This window comes from Malaya genurostris, chromosome 2 (genome assembly GCF_030247185.1).
Source record: "Malaya genurostris strain Urasoe2022 chromosome 2, Malgen_1.1, whole genome shotgun sequence".
In the NCBI taxonomy this organism is placed as follows: domain Eukaryota; kingdom Metazoa; phylum Arthropoda; class Insecta; order Diptera; family Culicidae; genus Malaya; species Malaya genurostris.
Genome location: NC_080571.1, coordinates 279,083,083 through 279,109,704, shown reverse-complemented (window position 1 = coordinate 279,109,704; position 26,622 = coordinate 279,083,083). Strand labels below are relative to the sequence as shown.

At 36.1% G+C, this 26,622-nt stretch overlaps 1 protein-coding gene across 6 annotated transcripts in view; it reads right to left on the bottom strand.

Annotated features, from left to right (window-relative positions):
- Positions 1 to 376: 376 nt before the first annotated feature.
- The window catches only part of LOC131430247 (probable G-protein coupled receptor 158), a 214,987-nt gene continuing 188,741 nt past the window's right edge, over positions 377 to 26,622 (bottom strand). For 2 of the 6 annotated variants that reach the window (XM_058595047.1, XM_058595048.1), the window contains exons 9-12: positions 21,626 to 21,810; positions 21,386 to 21,497; positions 14,198 to 14,218; positions 377 to 5,691 (exon numbers count right to left, since the gene is read on the bottom strand). In XM_058595047.1, coding sequence (XP_058451030.1) covers positions 5,536 to 5,691; positions 14,198 to 14,218; positions 21,386 to 21,497; positions 21,626 to 21,810 — 474 coding nt within the window. In that variant the 3' untranslated portion in view covers positions 377 to 5,535. The remainder of the gene's footprint in view (positions 5,692 to 14,197; positions 14,219 to 21,385; positions 21,498 to 21,625; positions 21,811 to 26,622) is intronic. The other 4 variants (XM_058595050.1, XM_058595052.1, XM_058595049.1 and 1 more) reach the window with 4 other exon arrangements.

The window sequence follows — 26,622 nt, the reverse complement described above, 5'->3', positions numbered from 1 at the left end:
CTACTAAGGGAAGGACGCCACCTATAGATCCGATGGTCCATCAGATTCTGCATAAAATGAAAATTTCTCCCGTCCTTTGTTTTATTTCTTAACATAATTAATTATCCATTCGTTCTAGTTGGTTAACTGATTCGAGCGGATGTCGCATCTCAGTCGCATGCCATTTCCAATCGTTTCAGGTTGGAGTAACATTACCTAAAAAGGACATTTTGGCCCCCGGGTCTTTTGTGTACGGGATTAATTCTGCTAGGTTTGTGCTTTTGATGCTACATTCTGTAAAATGTTGCTCTTTGCTTATGACAGGTGGATATTTTCGTTTCATGTTTCTGTTTTGCGTTTGTCGTTCTTAGCTATTATCACTAACTTCCATATTTGGTTTGTCTCTTATTACAATATGATACAAAAAACCTGACTACCGTTAAAGAAATCCCTTGCTTTCACACTCGTTTTTTTTAATTTTGCTCGCTGTACAACTTAAGTACTTCTTTGGCGTTTGTTTACAACTTTTTGGATGTCTTTTCGTTATCCAATGAATGAACGGAGCCAACCGAAAATCAAAAACAGTAACTCAAAGTCTAGTGGTTCCTCTTTGATGGTTCATCTTAGTAGTTGTAGGACTAATTAGTTTTTGTTCGATTCGTATCTAATTACTGGTAATTATACAGCTTAGTATTAACGGTAGTGAGGGACAAGAGGGAGAACAACTAACATCTTGTCCTAGTAGTAGGTATAAGTGTTTATATATTAGCTGAGGAAAAGCATTGACATCACCGATATTAGCGCAAAATTTAGACGAAAAACTGACCAATTACATCGATGCCAATAATATTTCATTATGTCGGTTGGGTTAGTTTTGAGAGATTTTCCCTTTCTTAAGATGCAATGTAGTGTAGCTAAGCTCTTGTTTGTTTTTTGTTGTTAATAACTATTAAACTATGTTGGCTTCCGGCGGTTTCTCAAATAATGCAATATTGTACATTTTGTCACACTGGTGCCGGACTTAGCACATGTGTATAGTTTCGTGATTTTATCAAGCGTAACTTACAGTAATAACATATCCGATGTCACAATAGGACTCAAAGCCACATTTATTGTAATTATTGTTTTATCTAAACGAGATTTGCGAATGGAAAATTCACAGTAACGCGATGCCAATGATAACGATTTGCTGTAATTACGGGTTATCCTATATTTACATGTATTTCTATTTTATACACAATTTTATAGCTGACTGGTGAATGTATTTCGAATGAAAATTTCAGATGGTTTCATAATTGTTTCATTGAGGTGTATTAAACGCAACAACATAATTCTTTTTCCATGTGATCAGAAATACGATTAGCAATGTATGATTAAATTTTAAACTGTGTGAGATAACTATAAATGAAAAAACAATTAGTTTTCTTAAACTTTCAGAAACAATAAGGAAAACTCATCACGCTTGTTTGCCTTTTTAGCACTCGGATGACGGCTCAGAACCTATATTCTGCTCCTCTGAGATCAGGATTTGGAATCAGACTTCTAGAGCTAAACACATGAACTGATCTGGTTTACGAACTGGAATTTTGCAACATAAATCGTAGGCAGCTTTGAATTTTAGTTCTTTAATTCAGTTCCAGTTCCTAATCGTCCAGTATTCAAGTTCTGGTGTAAAAAAATAAATGGTGGTAAAAAGTACTCAATCGTAAACATCGAATAAATTCCACAGATTTTCAATACATCGATGAAAAAATGAGTATTGAAATTCTGCGGATGCGTTTGGTTTTGTCTTGTCATAGAAGAAAGAGTGACGTTGGCAATTATACTCTCTTTTTTCAATGAGAAACGAGAATGCTTCGTCTCTCTTCGTTTGTTCTGGTGTCGGTCGTTTACGAATGAGACAGTAAAATATTGAAAATGAGGCTATTGGATTGGATTCTTTCATTGATAATGTGTGACAATTTTAAGCTCTAAGCTGCAAACATTTTTTGTTGCAGACTTGATAATCATGTTTCTCGTAGAGATTCGCCAAAATGTACAGCCTTTTAAAATTAACGCAATCGTTTTTTTGCTCGCTCAACCAATTCCGTTCAACATTCTTTATAGTGAACTTGAGTCCGCAGACTTTTTTTCCGAGTTTACAGACTTTTTCAATCTTGCTTGAATATTATATCTGAAATTTTTAACGGGCACCCCTGATGCCAGCAAATCGAAGACTATTGAAGAATCAAAACGAAATATCACAGCGGATATTGCTGCTAATATGCCCGAAATGTTGTCGAAATACAATGCTAAAATGACCAAAAAAGGCACACTTTTTGTGTGTCTAAATAAATCTTTTTAACTTTCCATTACACATTTTAATAGGTCCTGTCTATGTGACGCATTTTGTATGTTCGAGCCTTGACCTGAAAGGACTCTGCTCTGAATGTCTGTACACGGAAAATAAAAACTACCTATTATTTAACTACTTTTTACCTAATCTTGAGTTCTTTTGAATCTTTTCTCAATAGCGGCCCTTACACGAGCATTATTATTGTCATTTTTAATGATGTCTAAGTAATGATGTATTTCAAATTTGATAGAAATCTCGTCATTACTGCACCATCACACGTTCATAAAAATGACATTATTTTTTAGTAATGACACTTTTAATGATAGTGTAAGGTCCGCTAATAGATTTTTTACCGTGACGTCATGAATGAAGAAGCATTCATCCTTGCAGAGTTACCAGATCTGCAGATTTGTCTGTAAATCTGCAGATTTCGTGTGTAGTGCTGCTGACATTTTTTGTTGTGCAGACTTTTGAAAATCGAGAGTTTTGCAGAATTTGGGCAAAATTTACAGACTTTTGAAATTTCCCCAATTTTTTTTTTGCTCGCCAAGTCAGTTTTGCGTATCATACTTTATGGAGAAACTGCTACCAGCAAGACATGCTTGCTGACTGAAGATTATTTTTCGGATTTACAGACTTTTTCCACCAAGTCTGCAGACATTCGAAATTTTTACCTGGCATCTCTGCATCCTTGACAGTTCAGCGGCAGGGATGTCAGGTTCACAGATTAATCTGTGTTTCACAGATTTTGAATTCTCTGCACAGATTTTCACAGATTTCTGAAAATGATCACAGATTTTCACAGATTCTTGAATAAATCACAGATTTTCACAGATTTTGGAAATTGAGCACAGTTTAGCACCAAAAAGTACAGAGCGGTTGAGGAAAATGGTACAGAGCGTGTCGGTAGTGAGACCTTTTTTTGCTCACTAAATTGAATTCGATCTGCTATAATGGTACGCAAAACGGGTAGTGAGACCTTTTTTTTTATTCACCAAATTGATTTTGAACTGCTATTGGGGTACGGAAAACGGTCACAGATTTTCACAGACAGGTTTTGGGTTTGATCACAGATTTTTGAAAAAATGACCTGGCATCCCTGTTCAGCGGTACTGTTTACAAACAAGCTTGAACAACTATCGAAGAACACATCACGCCTTTTTTTTTTTGAGAACGGCCAATAAACCATCCATCAACATTCACTTTGAAGAGTAATTTCGAATGACTCAGCACTCGCTGAGAGTAAATTATAATAGTAATTTCCCATCTTTTTCATCGACGCTTTTTCCCATCATAATATTGTAAATTTGATTAGGTTTGTGCATCTGTACGATCCTTTAGGTGATATTTCGTAATGTACGCAACGATTAAAATCATTTCAAAACGGCCAATATTATACTTTCTCACATGTTAAAATCGGAACTGAAAATTTTCACTGTTTCAACTAAAATCTTGGGTATTGTCTAAATAACAGAGGTGAACAACGATTTTTCTAACACGAAAATTAACTTTTTGCCTGAGCAAACAAAACTGTAAATGATTTATAAACGGTTTTACAAGAGGAAATTTGTTTTCCCTTGCATTTTGACAGATAAGCTTGCCATCATCATCCAAGCACACTCACGCCTCTAGTAGTGAAATACAACGTTAGATCAACCATAACTTCCACAACGATGTAGAAGAAAACTTTCTCGTGTTCCATGGAACTAGGAACACCACACCACCTTGAAAGATATTTAAAATTTCCTTTATCGGGCAAACTTTTATCAAACGTTCAATCTGTTGGATGAAATACTTCCGGAAGTTTGTGGGAGGTAGCGACGTCACAGACAATTCAGACACCTAACACAAGCAGGAGCACTCTGGTATGACTGCACAAGTGGCGAAACCTTCGTTTTCCACCCTATACGATGCGCGTGTACCACGTGTTAGAGTTTTGAATCGAAAGTACATTAAACTTGATAAGTTTTTACATGGCGACAACACACCGAAAAAAAGTAACTTTTATAATACACACTCATATCAAGAGCATCGTTTTGGGGGGAGGAGAACGAAAGTATTGGTGGAATTGTGGGGTTTTCATACTGTCTAAATACATTTTTTGACGACACTCAGGTTTTGCTGCACTAAGGCGTCATGCATGTGTTTAAAGGTTGACATGTGCGTTGAAAATTAGATTTAGATTAGATTTGATTAGAACGTCATTGCATAGCTATTCAGCAGTTGGTTTTCATGATCATTCTAATTTTAACACGTGTATTTGATAATGTAAACAAATCACTGATAGTTGTCGATTAAGAAACAACACATGTCACAAGTTCAGTAATGGTGGCATCTTGTAGTACCATCTTCACATCTTATATGTTCTCATTAAAACAGATCAATAATATTAACTCAATAAATAATTATATTTTCGCATTTATTCATTTTCGAACGCCTGTATTTGTTGAACAATTCAAAATTATAACGATTGTTAATTGTCACTGGCAAAGTGACATTCATAAATGAATGCGTTCAATGCCATTATCCGTGCTGCTAGTGGTGTTCTTTTGACAATTCGACGTGATCTCGTTCATGATATTAAGGATATCATGCAGACAGTCAATCATGATCACTCAGTTGCATAATAATTCAACAACCAAATTCAGTTATCCAAGCAATATGAAACACCATCTGACATTTTCCTCTCGCCTTCAGGATGAATGCAAACACTTCACCGGCATGAGATTATTCTCATTCCTTTCTTCCTAACTCTCAATCAGAACGATTTGTTCAAAAAGTACACCGTTGTTTGGTATCTTTCATCGGTAAAACTTTGCAGGCTTTTACCGGCGTTCGGCGTCAAATACAAGTACAAGCGAATACACAAATGAATAATGAATCCTTACTGCGAAACGATACACGATACATCAATGCCTACTGCGATCCTGTTCGCAGAACCACCTAGCAGTGTGCCGGACGTGTGGGGTCTGGTTGTTCAGCTAGCTTAAATGGTAGAGGTGCATTTATGTGTTCAGTTCCTAGCAGAACTTGAACGTCTGGACCCCGGACAATGTTTTTTCGCTTTTCCTGGGAATGATGATAATACCTATAGTTAGTTAAAAGTTGTACTCTCGGTAGCGGGATTTTCCCGGCTGCTGTGGTTGCCGGTGGTATAAATAGCTGTGTTTGCTGTGATTGTTGTTGTCGGTGTGTTTGACACTGCCGGTGGTGGTTGACGGCTATTTCGAGTACGAGACGCCCGAAATTTCCGCACCAGTATCGGTGGGGCCCTCGACGCTGCACACCGAATCTTCCGGTGTTCGGGACGGTTCCGCTTCGGTCACTTCCACTTCGCTGACCGCTGGACGATTGCTGCGATGTTTGGCGCTTAGTGCCTACAGAGAGGGCCGATGTGGCAACAACGAAAAAAAAGTGTGTTTGATAGAGAAAAACTTGATTAATAAATAATTCTATGTGTCTAAATGGTAATAGGATAATTCACAAGTATTTATTTTTCAGGCATTCCAGGTGCTTTATATACATTGACAAACATTTAATGGTACAGTTTTATTTTATAGATGAAAAATAGATTTCCGGAAAGTTGAAATAGTAATGGATTGTCAAAAAGCGTACAATATTGTATAACGATAATATTTGATGGAATTATTCAGGTTCTGTTTTGGATTGCAACATAGTACAACTTAAAACAGGACCATGGTTTTATGATCTTTACATATGACTACACGTGATTTTTGCATAAACCTTCTTGGTTATTTGTCCCAAATTCTGTTCTGTGTTTTCACCATATAACGGGTGTTTATTAGGGATTACACTATTGTCTGAAAGTTATTTTGACAGTGCAAAATGACGTCTCTACTCAGTATTGTTTGGCAAATCATCTTGAATAGGTTAAATTCAGTACAACGCTTCCAAACCGTGGAAGTTTATTTTCAAAATCAGTGTTCAGTTAAAACTGTTTATAGCGCAAAATTCTCTTCAGTGATGCGGGTGCATTTTTGGTTGAATGGATACGTCAACAAGCAAAATTGCCGTATTTGGAGAAAAGACAATCAAAACGCCATTCAAGAATTACCGATGCATCCCGATAAATGTACGTGTACTGGCTAGTGTAATCATCATCGGTCCTTATTTCTTAAAAAATGAGAAAGGACGGCGCGTTACCGTGAATGAAATTCGATACTGAGCCATGATCAATGAATTTTTGTTGCCAAATCTTCAGGATATGGATGTGGACGAAATGTGGTTTCAACAGGATGGTGCCACTTGTCATACTGCGGCCGAAACATTCGACTTATTGAAAGAACATTTCTACGACATTTCTACGACAACTTTAGTGTCGCTGGAACATGCAGTAAAATCGAGCCTACTTGACCCAAACTCAACCTAAAAACACCAAATTACAGAATATTATTTAAAAAAATCAACTATGTGTAACATTTTATCAATTAAAAATCGTATGCTAGAATGCTGATGGTATCTACTTTGATATCTGTACTTTTAATTATAAGCGTCGAAAGTAAAACTTACCTTTTGGAGAATCGTTTTTATTTACATGACAAATTGTTGGTAAAATTTTCAATTATAAAATTTGACATGAATGAATTTAGTTGTAATAAGCAACCATTGGCAAAAGTTTATAATTTTGAGTTTTAGTCAAACGGAGGACCCATTATTAACAAAGAGCATAAGCAGTTAAATACAACCTACACACTTAAACTAAAAGCTGTTCAAAACTCGTCAAAATATGAAAGAATTACCGAACGAAGTTAAGTGTGTACTACGTACTAATGAGTCGAAAACGAATCGCGAAGAAACGATTTCGTTCATTCAGCACAAAACGATTAGAGATATTCAACGACTTTCAAACGATGAAATTTTACTAAATATGAGATATGATTTTGTTTAATGTTCCCCATTGTTGTCCACTTTTCGTTTTCTTTTTCTCCAATGCAAACGGCCACTAGCAAGATGACGCAATCGCTCATGTTTGAAGTGAAACTGACTTTGCGAACGACCCGCAACACATCTGCTCACATTGCCGTTTGCTTCCAAACTGAACCAATTTTGGTTAAGAGCTTTCTTTTTACGTAATTTCATTTGTAGCTTTTCACAAATAGGCGGTCTCAACGACCACAAAAATAGTAACATTACTGGCTTTCAGAAGGACCAAATTGTGGAATTCTCTACGATATCAAACAGTTTCCCGTACGTTTTTCTCAAACGCGATGCAACCAAATGCTAGCTAACGTTTGTTTGGTGCGAATTTCGCACAGCGCCATTACAACGGCAGATTTTGTATAATGTTCCCCATCGTTGTCCACTTCTTGTTTTTGTTTACGTAATAAACGTGGTATTAACAACAATCTTACACCTTCTTCCATTCGTTTCGTGAAAGAATAAGAGAAAATACTCAGACAGGGAAATAGTTATTAAGAAATTAAATACGGAGTATTTTCACTACACTTTTGTGTTGAGGAATTTTGAAAGTGTACCCAGGTTAGCACAGTAAAGAAAGACGTAGTCCTACGTCAAAAATCAATTCAGGGTAATTAATCTATTTTAGAAGCATCTTTTGAATATTATTACTTTACCGCTAGTCCTTAGTTTTTTTTTTTAAATATTCGGCTTGATCACTATCAGTTACCGAAGTATTGAAAGACCCCTAGGTAATAATAAAAATATATTTTACAGGCATCACTGCTGTGGTTGCTACGAAATAGTCACCATGCACAGCATAATAAACAAACAGGTAATACTTCAAAAGATGTATTATAAGTAAAACAGTTTATTTCAAGTTAGGCTAATTATATTGATTGCAGGAATAAACCAGTTTTTTTTTAATGACAACAGGAATGATAATGTATTTTCGGGATTTTGGTTTATTTGCTTAATGTTCAGAATCGCGATTTTGCATTTCATTCTAATAATCAAAATACTCTGTCAAGTCGTTCCCACGGATTGTCTCGTCTTCTACTGGCGTTTAAAAAGAATTTCAGGTCCTAATAACCGTTCTCACTTCCACTTTCACTTTCACTTCACACTTATATCACTTCACTTGATTTTCCCTGTTACCAGTATCACGCACACTGAAGTAGTCACGTAGTGAAAAAAATCATTTTTGCAAAAAAAATGATGTGATGTTCGTAATAACCACAAGCTCATAAAAGTAATTACTTTTTCCTCTGAAGCGACTTTCGTGATAAATACCTACATTCACTTCACCTGATTTTCACCGTGAAGTGATACCGGTAATAAGGGCCTCATTATATGAAGTCGATATAAGGGAAGAATTAAAAAGGGACACTCCGTTTCCGCATTTTAGCGTAGGCCACTCGACCTACGGTTTCGTCCACTTCTTTTGGTTCTTTCACACAATGGCATGTAGCTACGTACATATATCATTAAATGCAATCCATGTCAGCGAAGCGAAGATCACAGTTGATTGAAATTGTCATCGCAGCATATTTCACCGGTAACTAAACATTTATTTTTTGTAGGACTTTTATATAATTGAAATATTGGTGAAAAAGTCATATAAAATTTGTGAATGCTGATTAGTACATTTGAAAGTATATAAATAATTGCAATCACGATCGAAATGATCTAACAACATCATCAAAATTGCAGCATAACACCAACATTCGCGGTCATACTGTTCATCTGAGTACTACAATGCAATGGGTTGAAGATCATTCTGGTCTCACGGTGAGATTTTCTTCACCCTCTAAGCATCACGCCGTAGATAAACGCAAAAGCGGTTAGTTTCGGGTCTTTACGCACTTTGAAGAGAGGCTACAAGAATACATATTATTAGTGAACAGAATATATAATTAAATACAAAATTAGCAAGCCATAAAAACTCTCAATTCCGATTTAGATCTGCAGTCGACGATGAGAACTTTTGAGATGCTCTAGATTGGGCATGTGCAATAATGAAACCGAGAACGATTACCTTGAAAAGATAAACAGTGGTAACTAGGGTTACTGTAACTGTTATTTCGAAAACAACAATTTCTCTGACCGTGTTCCTAATTTTAAACTTTTTTCATAAGATATCATTTTGACATTACCAGTTACTGAGGGGTAGCTCGATTTGCGATACAGTTTTAAAAGCGAGTGGCAGGTCGTGTCGTCGACTAAATCATCCAACAAAATACGATTTATGATGTTATGAATAAAGTAATGTGTGACGGTGAAGCCCCTCGTAACAGCACCACCACTAACGTACAACAACTCGGGAAATCGAAATGACAGGTGTCTACTGCACTGGCGGAAAATAGAAAAAGTTAGAGAAGTGAGCAACGTGGATGTGACATTCGCGTTAAGAGTAGCTAAAACAGTTCTGAAAATTTGTTTGAGTCTTATTAGTTATTTGAGATATTTGCGGACATTGAACGACGTGATAAATCCCTGCATTGTATTTGAGTGGGTGTGCTCACCAACAAATTGTAGGTTATCTACTGCTAATTGAATTCGATTTACTGAATAAATTCAACTGTTTTACAGTTGAAGCTTTCCATCAATAAACGTTTCGGATTGCTATCGGATTTGTGATATCACCTCCCCCACATAATGAATACCAAACTTAGTAACTCTCCTTTTAAATGACTAAAAGGAGTTTCTATAAACAATTGGTCCAACAACAGGCGCGTAGCCAGAGAAAATTTTCGGGGGGGGGGGGTTTAGAACATGGTGATAAATCAACACATGTACAATTTATATCACAACGTTTCCCATGGGTTATAATTTTTTGTTTCGGGGGGGGTTTGAACCCCTAAAACCCCCCCTGTGTACGCGCCTGTCCAACAATAATGTGTGTAAATCGTAAATGGACCCAATTTTCCCTAAATTCCAACCCTTTTTTTGTCTTATTGACGACTTAGATTTTTGACAAAAAAAATAGTGAAAAATTTCTTGAAATAATAAAAATTCCTTTAATTTATAAAATGTTTTTTTATACTTCTGATTTTGGTACCATTCGGGATTTTTTAATGCTTTGGTTTCATTTTTTTCAGATGGCGACGACCTCAACATTTTTTTTTGTTTCGATTATAGAGGTTTTAACATTGTGGTTCGGGCCAGAAAAGTTTGCTGACCCTATGTGCGGGGTTGGGAATCGAACCCAGGTGGGCAACGTGAAAGGCATCGACTTACCCATCACGCTATACCCGTTCCCCTACAGCCAATTTATTTATTTATTTTTTCTCTAACAAAAACAATCAACCAAACGCATGGTGCTTAGTTCTAGTAGTAATGCACCATGCGTTTTTCCTTCTATTAGATCTTTAATGGAGATGCACGATTGATTGTTAACTTTTCAAGAAGAACTGAAATATTGAGCCTATCCACATTTAAAAAACAAAACCGATAAAACCGAAGCACTTCAGCATGTTTGAAAATTATATATTACTAGAAAATACACAGTGGTGTCAAAATCGGAAGTGTGAAAATATATGTTTAAAAGTTTTTAAGTAGTTTTTAATGTAAGAAATATATCTTCAAAAAAGTTGTTGGTGGAAGTGGAATGAAATGGCTATTGACAAACAGTGCCTAAAAGTTAAGTGTCTGAGCTTTGGCCACTTTGAAAAAGAAAAAGATGCGCTCTAGGGTGCTTAGCACATTGATGTTGAGGCAATTTTTTTAACGAATGAACCATTGTGTTTTCACGAAACATTTTTTCAAACTGTTGTTCTGATATCTTCAAAACTATTCGATTGTTTCTGCCCAAATTTATATAGCATCTTTAGTGCATCCACATCTTCATGTTAGATTATAAGATTTGCTTCGTTGGATTTTCTATCATCTTCGAATAGAACAAAATATGCTGTGAAATTTCAGCAGGCTTATTTACTTTACTCGTGAGGCCACTTGGTGCAAAATTAGGTAAATATGTAAACAACTATACTGAACTGTCAATGATGAACTCAAGTTCAGTTCAGACGTCACGATGAAAATTTCTAAACGAACAAACCACTGATAGGTGTCAAACATAACCATCACTAATCACGAGTTAATTCGCGATGACATGTTGTAAAACAGCGATTAAGTTTTTCACCGAACATGACATAACCTCAGAAAATTCACTGAATGAACATCTTTTGTTAGCAGAAGGTGATTTGTGTACATGTTCATTCTATTACGTGTTAATAGATATGTAAATAAACCACTGATAGCTGTCAAAAGGTGAACTTGATTCATCGGCAGTTCATCGTGTATTATTTGGTTCTACACGATGATAACACAAATGAACTGCCGATGAATCAAGTTCATCTTTGACAGCTTTGTTTGTTTTGCGACTGCAAATTAATAATTGAAAAATGACGAAAATATGTCTGTTAAAAACGTGTTCCACAGTGAAAAGAAGTAAAAGGATTGCCCTGTATGCGTTCCCAGCATCAAGGAGCGATATTTGTATAAATCTGTTTAGTGTGAGGCGACTTTCAATTTTTAAATTCAAACGATGAACCTCTGATGAACTTTCAAACTGTAAACAAACCATCGGCGGCTGTCAAAAAAATGTTTATTCTGTTCATTTTGTGAGGCTATGTCATGTTCGTGTAAAACCTAATTGAAAATGTAGACGAACTACCGGTGCATGTCAAACATGAACGTTATTCATCACGACTACATTCGTGATGTCATCTCACAAAACAAAATTAGGTTTTGCACGAACATGACATAACCTCACAATAATGAAAAAAATGAACTAATTTTGACAGCTATCAGTGGTTTGTTTATGTGTTCATTCTAATTTGAATACGTGTTAAAAGATATGTAAACAAAACACTGATAGCTGTCAAAAGAGGAACTTGATTCAACGGCAGTTCACTCGTTTCGTCATTGTGCAAAACCTTATTAGAATGAACATGTAAACATGCCCCTTTCAGTTGTTTAATGATGTTCATTTAGTGAATTTTGTGAGGTCAATTGAGGTGAGGTCTTGCAAAATCTAATTAGGATTTTTTTTTATCGTGGCAGTTCAGTTGGGATTTTTACATGGAATTGAGGTTATGTCATGGTCATGAAAAATCTTATGATCATCAATTCGATTGAATTTCATTCGTAAAATTTGCAAAAATCAACACGTCGGTCAAAAAGTCCTAGGTGTAACAAAGAAAACAGCACGTTTTACACAAATTTCGAATTTAATTAACCATTGCACTATGGTCCGAAAAGGGAAATTAGTGTGACAAAAAAATTTTCACTATTAAATATTAGTTTTTTGTAGTTGGTGTCTTAAAAGGGGTTGTTTGTAATCAAATGGCGCTCCTTTTGATGAAAAATGTTACTAGGGTGGTCCACATTTAGATTGAAATCTGAAATCTTACTTTCTTAATTGAACTCAGAAATGATTTTGTTTGACAATAGTTAGTTATAGAAAATTTTATTTTGAGCAACTTTGCTGAAAAAAGCACCTCTCTAGCTTTTCATTTGATCGAGTTTCATCAATTTTCCCGAACAAAATTAGGGTGGCCCCTGAAAATTCACTTTTTTTGTTTCAACTTTTTTGTGAAACGTTCTACGGAAAAGTTGTCTTGAAAAGAGCTGTTGTACTAATCATTGCGCACATTTTTGTTCAACCAAGCTTTTTCATATGAGCTACCAGTAAAAAGTTATGATTGTTTTTTCATCAAAAACTAGTCAAGCTTCAAATATCAATATTCATTAGATCGATAAAAATGTATCCTATGCGGTTCCTGAAAGGTCATAATATTAGTAAAATTTTAGGAGAAAATTGGGAGGGTGTTATTTCTTGAACTTATTAAAATTAGTTTTAAAAATACCTTAAAAAAACTCAAAACCATTGCATAACTCTTAAACGCCTCAACGTATCAACATACTTCCTTCAGCAGGATAATAGTATCAAATTAGTTCTACAAGTGTTCCATACATTGTCCTTTCAAGAAATGAGACACACAAAAGCTACAGCCGAAAATAGACAACAATGATTAATACAACAACTTTTCTGAAGACAACTTTTCCGTAGGACGTTTCACAAAAAAAGTTAGAACAAAAAAGTGAATTTTCCGGAGCCACCCTAATTTTGTTCGGGAAAATTGATGTAACTCGATCAAATGAAAAGCTAGAGAGGTGCATTTTTCAGCAAACTTGCTTGCAATAAAATTTCCTACAACTTTATTGTAAAACAAAGTCATTTTTGAGTTCAATTAAGAAAGTTAGATTTCAGATTTCAATCTAAATGTGGACCACCCTAGTAACATTTTCAATCAAAAGGAGCGTCATTTGATTACAAACAACTTCTGTGAATGGTGTCAAAAAACTAATATTTAATAGTGAAAATATTTTTGTCACGCTAATTTCTCGTTTCGGACCACTGTGCAATGTATCTTTGACGAGCAATACAATTGTTCCAACAGTTTTACACAATTTTAAAACCACGATATTTACTTCAGCCTCAAAACAAAAAAAAAACAAACAAAACGCTTCAGTTTCTGCGTTTCTGACCTCACGTTCGATGGAAATGTCTTTCCAGCAAGCTACTTTTCTAAAATCTGGGAACCGGAAATAGTCGCTGGGGTCTAAATTCAACGAATATAACGGGTGCGATGGGAATTCGAATTTCAATTCATGGAATGCAACCATCGTAACGAGCGACTTGGTTCGGATTAGCGGAATTTATAATTAGTGACGCCAACTGTCTGTCAGAACGGGGACTTATTGATCGACGTGTTACAAGATGAATCGATTTCATGACTCAAAAATGATTTCTTGTTGTGTTGATCGAATTTCTGCAACTTCTACAGGATTATGTACGAATCATATAAATTACTAGAATAGTCTACATACGCTAAAAACCCGAATACAATGAAAACTCTATAATGATCTTAAAAGAAATAGGAGCAAAAATGACTAAATTACCTTTTCTCTGCTTCCTTTTTTCTAGAGTTGAATTGGGTCAGATTGTTTTTGATTTAGTAGGAAATTGTTTTGGTCAGCCAAGTCAGTTGGTTAGTGGGTGGGTGTATGTGTATTATTACATGTAACATATTGTTTATTTTGTTCGATCATACGATGGAATGTTACGGTGTTTTGGTTTGACCAGGAAGGGAGGTAATTTGATTTGCAGTGTGAGTGACATCGAGAGTATGGTCGAAAAGAGAAAAAGAAAAGAAGAAAAACAAACAATCTTTTATGATTTCAGCTCTATCGTTTAGTGGGTAGGAGCAAAAATTACAATTCTACTTTGGAGCCTGCGGTTATTCTGGGGGCTTACCGTGTACCGATCGTATCGCTGTGGCAGTAAATTGGGTGGATGTTTCAATGGAAGAAACCCGAAACATGTTGAAATTGAACGGAACCGGCTCATACGGGAAGCCTTGTTGGGCACGTGTTCCATCCACTTTCATACCGACAGACACTTTACAGTATCATTGAATTGGAAATGGAATGAATAATAGCAAACATCAACAAGTTAAGAAAGTAAATTATTTACACATCAATAAAAGTTCGCTAAAGATAAGCTGAGCATGGAACTGAACCAATCTAACTAAAGCTTCACGTGGAAGCTGAACCAAGCAAGAACGGAAGGAAACTGAAATTTCATTAGATGGTAGTAAAATGGATCCAATCGAATACCACAGATGGCGAAAGAGAAAAACGATAATGGAGTTCGACTGGAGAATTCGAAATTAGAAAAATAAAACTACCAGGTGGAACACCCACACGGTTTGTTTGTTCGAGAATGTATGCGTGTTCTGTGTGTGTGTGTGTTCTCAGTAAATATCTACTATGCAGCTTATCGGTACACTGGGATGTAATTTATATACAAGTATCTGCACGTGTAAGGTCACACCGAACTTGCAGTGTACAAACGAATCCCCGATGTGGCGAAATTGATTTCACACTGAGTGGAAACATATGCATTATTCAGAGGAATGGCTAACGCCACCGATTGATTGGCTGGTTCTATGCACGGATGCCTGGCAGTGACATTTCGATCGAAGTTTTGCAGTTTAGTAATGGACATACATTTTTGTAATTGCTTTTTAGTTTCTCTATCGGAAACAGAAAGTGTTTTCATTTGCCGCTTTAATGAATTTAAACGTTTTATTCGAGTCCATGTATAGTGAATAATATTTTTCGGTGTGTTGGACAATTTACAGTAGTGTAAATGACATTCAAATAAAACTTTTACTTTTTCAGAATTCATTTGAGAGTAGAAGAAAAATTATAACAACAACAATAACATTTCGCATTTGAATAAATTCTTGAAAGAAGTAAAGTAACCGTGGAGAAGTTGTGTGAGATTGGGTTTCATCCCAAAATATCTTTGGCGTAGTGCCAAATTATGCTTCATATTGCCTGACCACAGTTTCATATTGTCTGGCAAACCAAAATTTTTTGGGAAACTAGGCCTTTTTCTTCATCTTGAAATGCTGCTACCTTGCCGGTGCTTAAGAATATGCACAAAAGTTGGAGATTATTTTTATTTTTATAGCAACAATACGTACCGAAAAATCTGGTCTCTTTTACAATATTTACTTCACCTTCGCGTTTCTGAGATCCGTTTTTGTTCCACTTCCAGCCTTCTCGCCTGTTGTCAAACGTATATCGAGTCGAAATACCTACAAGCATCGTCCATCACATTCTAAAATCTGTCGACATTATCGACAGATTTAAGAATGTGATGGGCAGTGCTTGTAGAAAAACCAAGCTTTTTCTTACTGACAAATCCGGATTTTCATTGCGACCGCACACAATTGCTTTTCGCACTTGCTCTTCTTTCGACGCCATCTTCGATCTGAAACCTTGTAGTATAGCCGAGAATTGATTTTACACAATGAACAGATAAATGTTCATCAGTTTGCGAAAAATTTCATCCGTTGATGAAATATTTCCAGAGATATACGTATTTAGGGGTGTTCAGAATTTGTCACGAACAAGCTTTAATTCGAGAGTGTCATTACAGTACCACCATTTAAACTATTGTCCATCATTACCTACTACTTTTTGCCATTTCTCTGATAAAACTTGGATACCGCGTTGATTTTTTTTTCTTTAGATTAAATAAATGAATCGATTAAATTTTTGATCATTTCGTAGTTTTTGAAGTGCTGCTCTGACAAACCAAATGCTACGATGAATTTGACGGGAGGGGCAGAGCATCTTATTTTAGCAACTTCAAATAAGTTTTCACGACCAAAACATAGTTTTCACGATTCGTGACACATGGGGAATTGTATTGTCATGCTGAAAAATTACTTTGTCGCTACGATCTTCATGTTGCCGCAACTTTTCCTTCAATGCATTGTTCAAACGTATCAATTGGCATGGAATTAGCACCTTCGAACTAAAAACCATACTTTTTATCGACAACAAAACGATTGACGAAAAACTGTGTAAACAAGAGTGCATGAAGAAATGTTAAGGCTCAAATCGGTCAGCTTAGTGTTATCATGGTAATCGCAATGTGTTGAGAAATTATCTAAAAAGTGTTGTCATAGTACAGGGTTGTGCAAGGCAACCTGACACATTTTGTTCTCCGGTTACACTGGAACCAAACAAATGAGAAAGAAACTGAACACGACATCGTAAAGTAGAAGAATGAAGGTTTCTAGTAGTTTTCCATCATGTAGCACCGGAGTGTCGCTCACTGCGTTTTTAATTTATAACTAGTTTTTGAAGTATCAGTCGAACGTTACAACTATTCGTGATTAAACATACAATGGAGCCGACGAATGCGAGTGTGAGAAGATTTTCGATTATCACTCAGAAAATTGTGATAGTATTAATCGTAAGCTAAGAGAAGTAGATTGGTAAGAACTGTGTTTCTGTTGATATTTTCTACACAAAAAAGTAGACATGTGTAACTATAGTAGGTACCCTGACCGCAACGGAGAAGGGAAATCATATCTTTATGCAGATTTCAGCAAAGCTTTCGATCGTATATGCTTATGTTCAAGTGCTTATATTTATGTTACCAAAATTGCGAATCGAGTTATGTCTTCTCAAACGGTTGGAATCTAATCTAACAGAAAAATTCAAGGGTCTACAATTGTGCCCTGTTCACATCTCTTCCGGGGTCCTTCAAAGATCTCATTCAGGTACTTTTTTATTTATCTTATTTGTTAATGATATTTTCAAGCTATTTTGTGATGATCGGCTTTTCAGTCACTAGCGGATTAAAACGAATATTTTTGTTTTAACACTCAACGTTTCAACGCTATTGATTGGCGTCTTCTTCAGAATCCAGTCGATAATCTTCTGAATCGATATTTCCAAGGTTTACTAAGAAAAATTATTTTTTCTATACATGGTGTAATAAAAGTCTTCTTTGACAAAGTATGAAAAAATGTAGAATGGTTAAAGCCGGGGTAAAATAAAAAGTAGTAGAATAACATTTAGTAAGAAACGAAACACACCCGACTTGAATCTCACTCTAAGAAGTCGAGCAGTTCAAATGTACTAAAGAATCAGGGGTTTATCAGAAATCAGGAATGATACTAGATTCTAAAATGACTTTCGTTGACCATTGTAATACTATCATCAGGGATGTCAAGAACTAAAAAATGAAATCGGCTTCTTTCGGAAGAAATAGTTTGGAGAAATTTGGCAATATCTATGTAAACAAAAACAAAGTTACGTTACGACTCCGACTTGTCCGTACCAGAGCTGCTAAATGTCACTATCAACTAGCAACTTTGCACGACGAAGCTTGGAAAGCTTATGTCACTGGACTGCTGCCACCCAGGCTCTACCAATCATCATATATTGAGTGTCTGAGAGCCGATCTGTCATAACTTAAATTCTCTTGATATTACACTCACCAAGACGCTCATTGATTGCCGATGCGATTGATATTATCTTCATTTATCCTGTCACTGCTTGATTACGATGTGACTAAATATAAATCAAACAGCATAAACATTGATATTATACATTATATCAATGAACATTATATCAATGAACTTTATCAATTTATGTTTATGTTTGTACTCTCATGAATTTTTTTTACCTCAACAGGAAATAGGAGAATGAGAGAGAAAACAAAAAAGTCGTCTGTCTTTGACTGAGTATACTTCTACTTGGTCATAGAACTATCGAGTATCAGACAGTTTGACCGTACCGATTACAGTTGACGATGATTTTAGTCAGTCTGTCAAGGTCATTTGACATGACTGATAATTTGCAGCTCTGATCCGCTCATTAGGAGCACGTGCATAGAAATTTGAGGCGACGTAAACAGGCGACAAACAAAGACGTAAAGTTTAACTCTACTTGAGTGAAAATTTTTGTTTTTCCCCCGGTGAACGATCATTATAGATTGAAGCAGAGGTTTTAGAAACGAAGTATTTTCTTTTTTTCGACTTTTTTTTTAACAATTTCAAACCGTTTATTCAGAATAGAGTTGCTTCATGTGCAAAATTTTTTAAAATCTTGTGATATCCGCGCAATCTGGCAAAACATCTTGTTTGTTTGAGTGTCTGCCAAAATGAGAAAAATCTAGCATTTGCCAGATAAATCTGGAACATGGGCAACTCTAACTATTATAAACAGAGCCAATAACTTGATTGGATTCATAAAACGATTTTGTTACTGTTTGCACGATCCATACACAATTCACGGAAAATCCGAAATCAGCATTTTGGCGAAAATATTAGTTGATTTTCTGATTTTAGTTAGTTATTTTTAGAGACAACTAAAAAAATCTTACTTTTACTAATTTAGATTTCCCTTAATAATAAAATATTTGTTGAAATGGCTATTTTTTAATAGTTGCACTATTTATGAACCATTTAATTCCACTATTTCACTGTCACGTTATTACACTTTCACAAAGTCACTATACTTTAATGAAGCATAACAAACGTTACAATACAGATACGCGTATTTCGGAATGTTATTTACATCCTTCTTCAGTGTATCGGTTTTATAAGTATTTTTTTATTTGAATTCTCCAATTGAACGTGCTGTCATTTCTTAGCTAAGGCACACTTCATTTCCATTCAAATAATTTTTTTGTTGAATTAGCGAAATAAAACGTTGTTTTCAACTAACATAATTTTCAGCCGCGGTTGTCTTTTCTATATTGGCAGGTATAAATACGATGTTGTATTGGAGAAAAAGACATGAACGAAACATAGCCTCCTCTTTTCTTCTAAATCGCTGTTTTCTTCATTCGACTTCGCGAAATCGACTCTCTCCCTGAAAACTTTGACCACTCGGAAAACAAAAACCGAATACAAGTAGTGCACCGGACGGCGTAGCCCGGAAGGTCGGAAGGTACAAAAAACTTCATTTGACATATACAATTAGAGTGCAACATTCGAAACTCACTTCACTGTTCCACGTAAAAACATTACTACGCATAATCGCTTCAAATGCGCACCAATTCTGAATAAATACACTTTCGACTAAGAGTTTACGGCATTTTTACATATCGGTTTAGAAATTTAAATATTGATATATCGTAACACATGCGAAGAACATCAAAACAATTTGCAAGCAGTTTCAATAAGACTGTTCTTTTTAGCTTTTTAATGGATTGTTTTGCTTTGACACTTCTCATGAACTTTTGGCTAATTAACTAAAATCAATTTCATTTTTGTTTTGTTTGTTCTGTCCTTCAGCAATGATGGTGACAGATAAATAGAAATAAATTTTCTGATTTTAATAACAAAATTAGTAGTCAATGAGAATTTCGTGTTGGGTTGAAATATTGCTGGTTTGTGTTCAGGATATTCGCCAACTAAACACATTCTCTAAAAATAAGAGTTTTTGTCAGCAAAGTAAATTCTCAATTTTAACTAATTTAATAGTTATTTTGGAAATTTTGTTGTTAAAATCAAGTAATTCAAAAACAGTAACACGAATTAGGAGCAGAGCTAATTTCGCACTGCTCAAAGTTAATTACTGAGTAGCAACCAACCATTAAACATTTTACACGGTTATACTGCTCGAAGAAAAACCGAAGCTGCCTAATGATATTTTCAGTTTTTTTTCATATTTTCCAGCTAACGACAACTGCCAAACTTGCATAGCAGAAAGATCTTACGAAAAGATAGTGATAAAACTTTTGTTTAGAAAAGTTTTGAATACTTAAAAAAGGAGGGTGGAGCGTTTTGGCCAGTAGGGGCGCTTTATAATACTTTCCCCTACATTGCCTACGTTCGATCAGTACTAGAATAAGGTAATTTAGCTTATGGCGTTTTCGTTTTTAATTTGCACTACACCGGTGCAGTGCTACACTGAGGCATGAATAAACGAACAAAAATGACGACAACATAAACAGTAACCATTGACTACAATACATGATTCCATTGCACAGAGCTACACCAAACTTTTGATGAGTGCTACACCAGTGGTATCGGTGCAGAAAAAGTGTAGCACTGGTGTAGTGCATTTGGCAAAACCGAACGGTTTCAGTGCAGCTTTCGCTACACCAGTGTAGTGCATTTTAAAAACGAAAACGACATTAGTCAGCTTACTTAATCACATGGGAAGATCGAAGAGAATGAGTACAAAAACAGTTTTTATTGTTTGCATTTCGTAATTTAGGGCTGCACAACGAAAATGTTAGCTCACTCGAGCTAATTTTCCTTTTTCTAGCACTGAGTGAATGTTACATAGAATTTGACAAACACCACCTTTACTCAATAATGAGTAAATCGAACGTTACTCACTATACAGTAGTTCCACCTCTAGCGGAAATGAGTGAAATTGTACTCACTTTAAGAAAAACATTGAAAGAGCGTGGGGCTTATTTAATATAAATGTTTCAATATAAATCGATAGTTGAAGTGGATGCAAATGCCAGCAAATTTTTACTTCGAAACATGACAAAACTTCGACGTTCGTAACGATGCGTTAACAGCAGTGTGATTCAGAAGGAGACGCATTGTATCTGATGCAGTCGTCTTTCGAAAAAAAAAAAATTAAAACTAGAATTTTTCCATCAGTCGTCGTCGGGATCAATTCAGAGTGCACCATTCATCGTAGTAAGCATATGTTTCCACTGGGTGAAAAGTTCGAATTGTGTTTCTGTACAATCAGTCAACCCCGAAGACAAACGGCCCCAAAGCGTCCCGTTCGTCGAACATGGCTTACCTGTAACGAGAATCTACGATGTGCCACCTTGCGGCCTCCCCGTCGCTTGCTGATGTGAGGATTGTCCTGCCGTAGTGTTTTATTCTTTAGGTATTCTAGTTGTGTGTACAGTCTGTCCGATAGTACCGCGATGCGCAGGAAGAATGAAGGAGAAAAACAAAACAAGAAAAACGAATCAGATGAGTCATTACAGATTGTGTCAGTTTTTTTTCTGTTTTGGTTTCTGTTGGCTTCACTTACCTTTTTAGTTCAGCACGGATGTCCTCCGGGCTCATCTCGGAGATGGTGACGTCGCCCACTTCCGGATCGCCAACGCAGATACCAGCGTACGTACCGAGACCGCCGCCGTGGTGGGAAGTGTCGTGTGAACCCTTGAAAGCATCCACAGGTAAGCGGAATGATACATCGTGGGCAAGGGAACGAACCTGGAAGCTAGTACGATGCAACACCGAACAACGAGCCAAAGATACCAAGATACGAAGAGAAACACAGAGATAGCGAACAGGGGAAGGAGGAGTGTGGATTGAAGAAAGGAATGTACGAGAATGGTTTGGAGAAGTTGTACACGTAGGGGGGGGGAGGGGGGGTGAAATGTTGGCAGGTGAATCCAGAAGGGTGCGACTGTGTTCACCCGTTCGGCACCCAACAGGTTGATAACCGGATTGGATTATCGCCAATTGGCAGGAAAAACATAGACGAATAGTTGTAACGGTTGAATGGATAGACAGATAGAAAGATCCGATTTGGTGTGCTGGGAGAAAAAGTTTTACCGAGTTTATCCGATTGTTTTCAGGATGGAAACAAATCAACAGTGGAAGTGTTGATGCCTTAATTTCATTTGTGGCTCCTTCGTTAGTTTATGCAACTATTCAGAAACAGTCGGATAAAAAATCAAATCAAATATTTTGAAAGTATTTCAGACTTTGAGTTCAATCGCACTGTTTATCAACTTTTCTACTTAACTTTCAACAGTACATTAAAAACCACAAATTCGTCGAAATCACGAAAACTATTTACACAAATCTCTATAGCTATTCGATTAGTAAACAAGTAACTTCTATTACTTCTTCCAGATAATAGATCCCTGAAAGAAGCAGCGAATTGATTCCCAACGTCGGTAAATTTCTGGTGAAAGAGGAGGAGTTTCTCCTTGCGTTAGTCGGATGATAGAAATCTAATCTATTTATCTATTAATCTTTACAACAGATCTAGACAAAACGGCAAGAGGGAACGTTAGAGGGAGATAGAGCAGTTAGTTGGAAAGACATACAAAGAAGGGATAGATACATACGAGGTGTGTCGGTTCAGTGTGAGAAGTGGTGATGTGCGAGAGTTGGGGGTTGGTGATGGGGATTTCAATATTTTAGTTCGTGGTTTCAATTTATTCTGCATGGATTATGATACTGAACGAATTTGATTCATGGGAAACTTTGCTTCAGTTGAGTTGTTGGAGAAATTTATTGCGCACGATGGAATGCGGTGACAGGGAATGCGGATTTGAGGTTATGACATAGCAATGCAAAATAGATGGAACTGTTTGAAATCATGTAATCGTTGTGGATGTTAAGATGTCGCAGATTAGATTGTCCCGCTAGGAAAGTTTGTCGTTTACCCAGGGCAAGGACTTGTTTTCAATTAGTCAGATAATTTTGGTTGACTTTAATGGTTACCAAGCTAGAGCAAAACCTTCGGCTGCAAAAGTTTAAATCTTTTCAACTTTTTGAGGCGAAAAAGAGTTATAAAAACTGCATCAATTCAAATTTATTGATAGGTTTTAAGAAATGATATCTAATCTACGTGCTCAAAGTTCCATGATACTCTGTTTCCAAGCCTCCAAAAGTAGCGGACGAACGGTCTGACCGAAAACCCACACCGACTTCTTCGGTTGGACCCATTTTCACAAACTTAGATTCAAAAGAAAATGATGAGAAATTATTTTCTTATCATTTTTTCTCGTTTTCACAAAAGACCAGCGGAATTAAGTTTGTCTTATTCTTAGATTTATTTTTGCCTGTTTTGAACAATAGAATCAGGATCTTTTGTTATTCTGATGATGACCGTTAACATGGCCTCACTTTTATCACTGCTTTTTGTCCTAAAAACTTGCTGAGAAGGTGTGTGAGTGTGTGTGTGTACTTTTGGAAGATATTTATATGCGCTCAATTTTCTCAGAGATGGCTGAACCGATTTTAACAAATTTATGCTCGTTTGAAAGCTACTATTGGGCCATTGATCAAGTTCAAAGATCAAACTGCTGTGACTTTTGGTTCTGGAGATATAATTGTATAAGTGACGTAACCGACAAAAAGCGTTATATTTTTACGCGCTCAATTTTCTCAGAGATGGCTGAGCCGATTTTAGCAAGTTGGGCTCGTTTGAAAGCTACTATCGGGCCATTAATCAAGTTCAAAGATCAAACGGCTGTGACTTTTGGTTCCGGAGATATAATTGTATAAGTGACGTAACCAACAAAAAGCGTTGTATTTTTACGCGCTCAATTTTCTCAGAGATGGCTGAACCGATTTTAACAAACTTGTGCTCGTTTTAAAGCTACTATCGGGTCACTGATCAAGTTCAAAGATTAAATGGCTGTGACTTTTGGTTCCAGAGATATGATGTGACGTAACCGACAAAACACGTTGATTTTTACCGCTTTTATTTTGGGATCACCTCTAATTTCGTTAAGCGCTAGTGCTCAAAAGTTTAAGCACTTCGAAAAATGTCCTCATGTCAAATTTGAAAAAAAAACTGCATGAAACGTGACATAAACACTGAAGCATGCTTTTGTGAACTACTTGAATCAATCTGAATCAATTGGTGTCAAAATTAGTATTCGAAATTATTTAATAAAAGTATGAAATATATTTTCAAGAGACTGTTACGATAGAAGAGAAAGGCATTATCACACCACTAGGTGGATTAAGAAAGGGTTTTCCATTCTGTGTACGTTCTTGATTTTTTATATCTGCTCGCCAGTTTTGCCTTCAAATTTGTTAGATTTGTTAGACTTTGCTTCTCTTCAAAGTTTGGGCATTACATTCGTTTTGTAGAATTGGACCTTTCTGTTTCAACAAATTTCGTAGCCGATTTTCCACTAAGAATCCTTGCAGGTCGGAGCTCGAACAAAGGACAACTGACTTGTAAGACCAGTGCCCCAAGCATTGAACCGCCAGCCCGGGCTATCCATTCATTTGTACTCGACTCAAGGCTGACTTAATAGGCCTTTTGCAAGCACTTTCTTCGAATCGTTGTAATTCAAAAACTATAAATCGTACAAAAACTGTGTGTCAAAATAAGTTGTTAGAAAATCAAGTGGGCAATATAAAAAAGTATACATTGAAAAAATGAAATTAATTGCGTTTTTTTAAATTAGAAATTAGAAATTTAAATTCAAAAACGTAAATATATAACTAAAAACCCATTACTAATCCACTAAGTGGTGTGATAAAGCCCTTCTTTTGTCATCAAAACAGTGTCTTTAATACATTATTTGTCCTTTTTTATTAAGATAATTTGGGCTAATTTTTGATACCAATTTATTCAGATTGATTTGGGTCGTTCCCAAAAGCATACTTCATCGCTTACTCTCTGAAATAATTATGAAATAATTAGCAAAAATGATTAACTTGTCGATTACGTCATTTGTACGATTAGATCCCCGAATCTTGTAGTGTCAGCCATATGATCTTCGAATTCGATCCACAACCCAGCTTTAGTCTCGAACGAGCCCAAAATCATTAATATTGGTTTATCTATATCCGAGCAAATTGAGCAGTCATGAAATTAGTCGTTTACGCCACCTATTCCATTACCGTAAGTAACAGCCATGTGAACTTCAAACTTGTTTAGTGATCCAATTCCAAACGAGCCTAACCTTATAGAAATCGACCATCTACGAAAAAATTCAACGGAAAGAAGCTTTGAAACGTTAAGCTTTAAATTTATAAAAATCGGCTCAGCTATCTTTGAGAAAATTGAATTATAAAAAACAATAGCGTTTTGACAGGATACGTCTCTTGTATCATTATATCTCCGGAGCCAGAAATCACAGCCATTTGATTGTCAAACTTGATCAATAGTAACCTTGAAACAGATTAAATTATTCGGATAAAAGACGCGAACGGTTTCCTAGTACAAACATACAAAAAAATCTTTTCTTATCCTCTTATTGGTGTTATTATGTGGTTCTCTTGTCATTCAAACATATCAATGTACGTTTTTCACTGGGAGGAGTTTTCGAAACACATTATTTGAACACACATTATACATAGTTTGAAAATTGACAATCCACCAAAGTGTATTTTAACGCATACGTCGTACGTTTATTCGATTACATATTGTAGCCTTCACACGAGCCCAAGGTTGTCTAAAAAGGTTGAGTCCTCATCGAGAAAATTGAGTAGATAGAGCGAAAAGCGCAGTGTCTTTCACATGAGCTCAAATTTGTCCAAAACGGTACATGTAATTTGTCGGTTACTTCATTTTTATGATTAGATCTCCGGAACCGGAAGTGTTTACCATGACCTTTCCGGCCTTGATCAATGGCCAAATAGTAGCTTCATATGAGCTTACAGTCAGTATCGGAAAGTGGAGCGGATTGAAAAAAAAGTGCGGTTACGTCACTTTTACGATTTAATCTCCTTCTCTAGAAGTATCGATCATGAGCCTAATATAGCTTTCAAACGAGTCGAAGGTTCTCGAGATCGGCATGTTACTTTGTGAGGTATGTCGGTTAAGTCACTTTTAAGATTATCTCTCCTTGACCGGAATAGTTCGGTTTGAACTTTCCTAACTTGATCAATAGCATTATGGCTTTCATACAACCCCAAAATGTTCGGAATCGGTTCCACAATATCCGGCAAACTTGAGCAGATAGATGTAAATATGGTTGATAGAATACGTCACTTATAGGATTATCGCCCTTATTCTGAATAACGACGTATTGGTTTTTCGATCGAATATGGTTCGGTCGAATCCTAGCTACCTATGATTTTGCTAGCGTTATTAGGAATACAAATGAAATACGATCGTAAAATCGATACGACGTTATTCAGAACAAGGGCGTATATCTCCGAACTCGAAACAGTTCGTCATGAGTTTTCCGACATTAATCATTAATCGACATTAATCAAAGAGTCTGGTGAGCCGTAGATAAGACGAACACATTTTCCATAGTTTACAAAAGAGTGCGTTATCAGTAGATTTAGATCTTGTTAGTCTCTTGTGTCATATTCAGT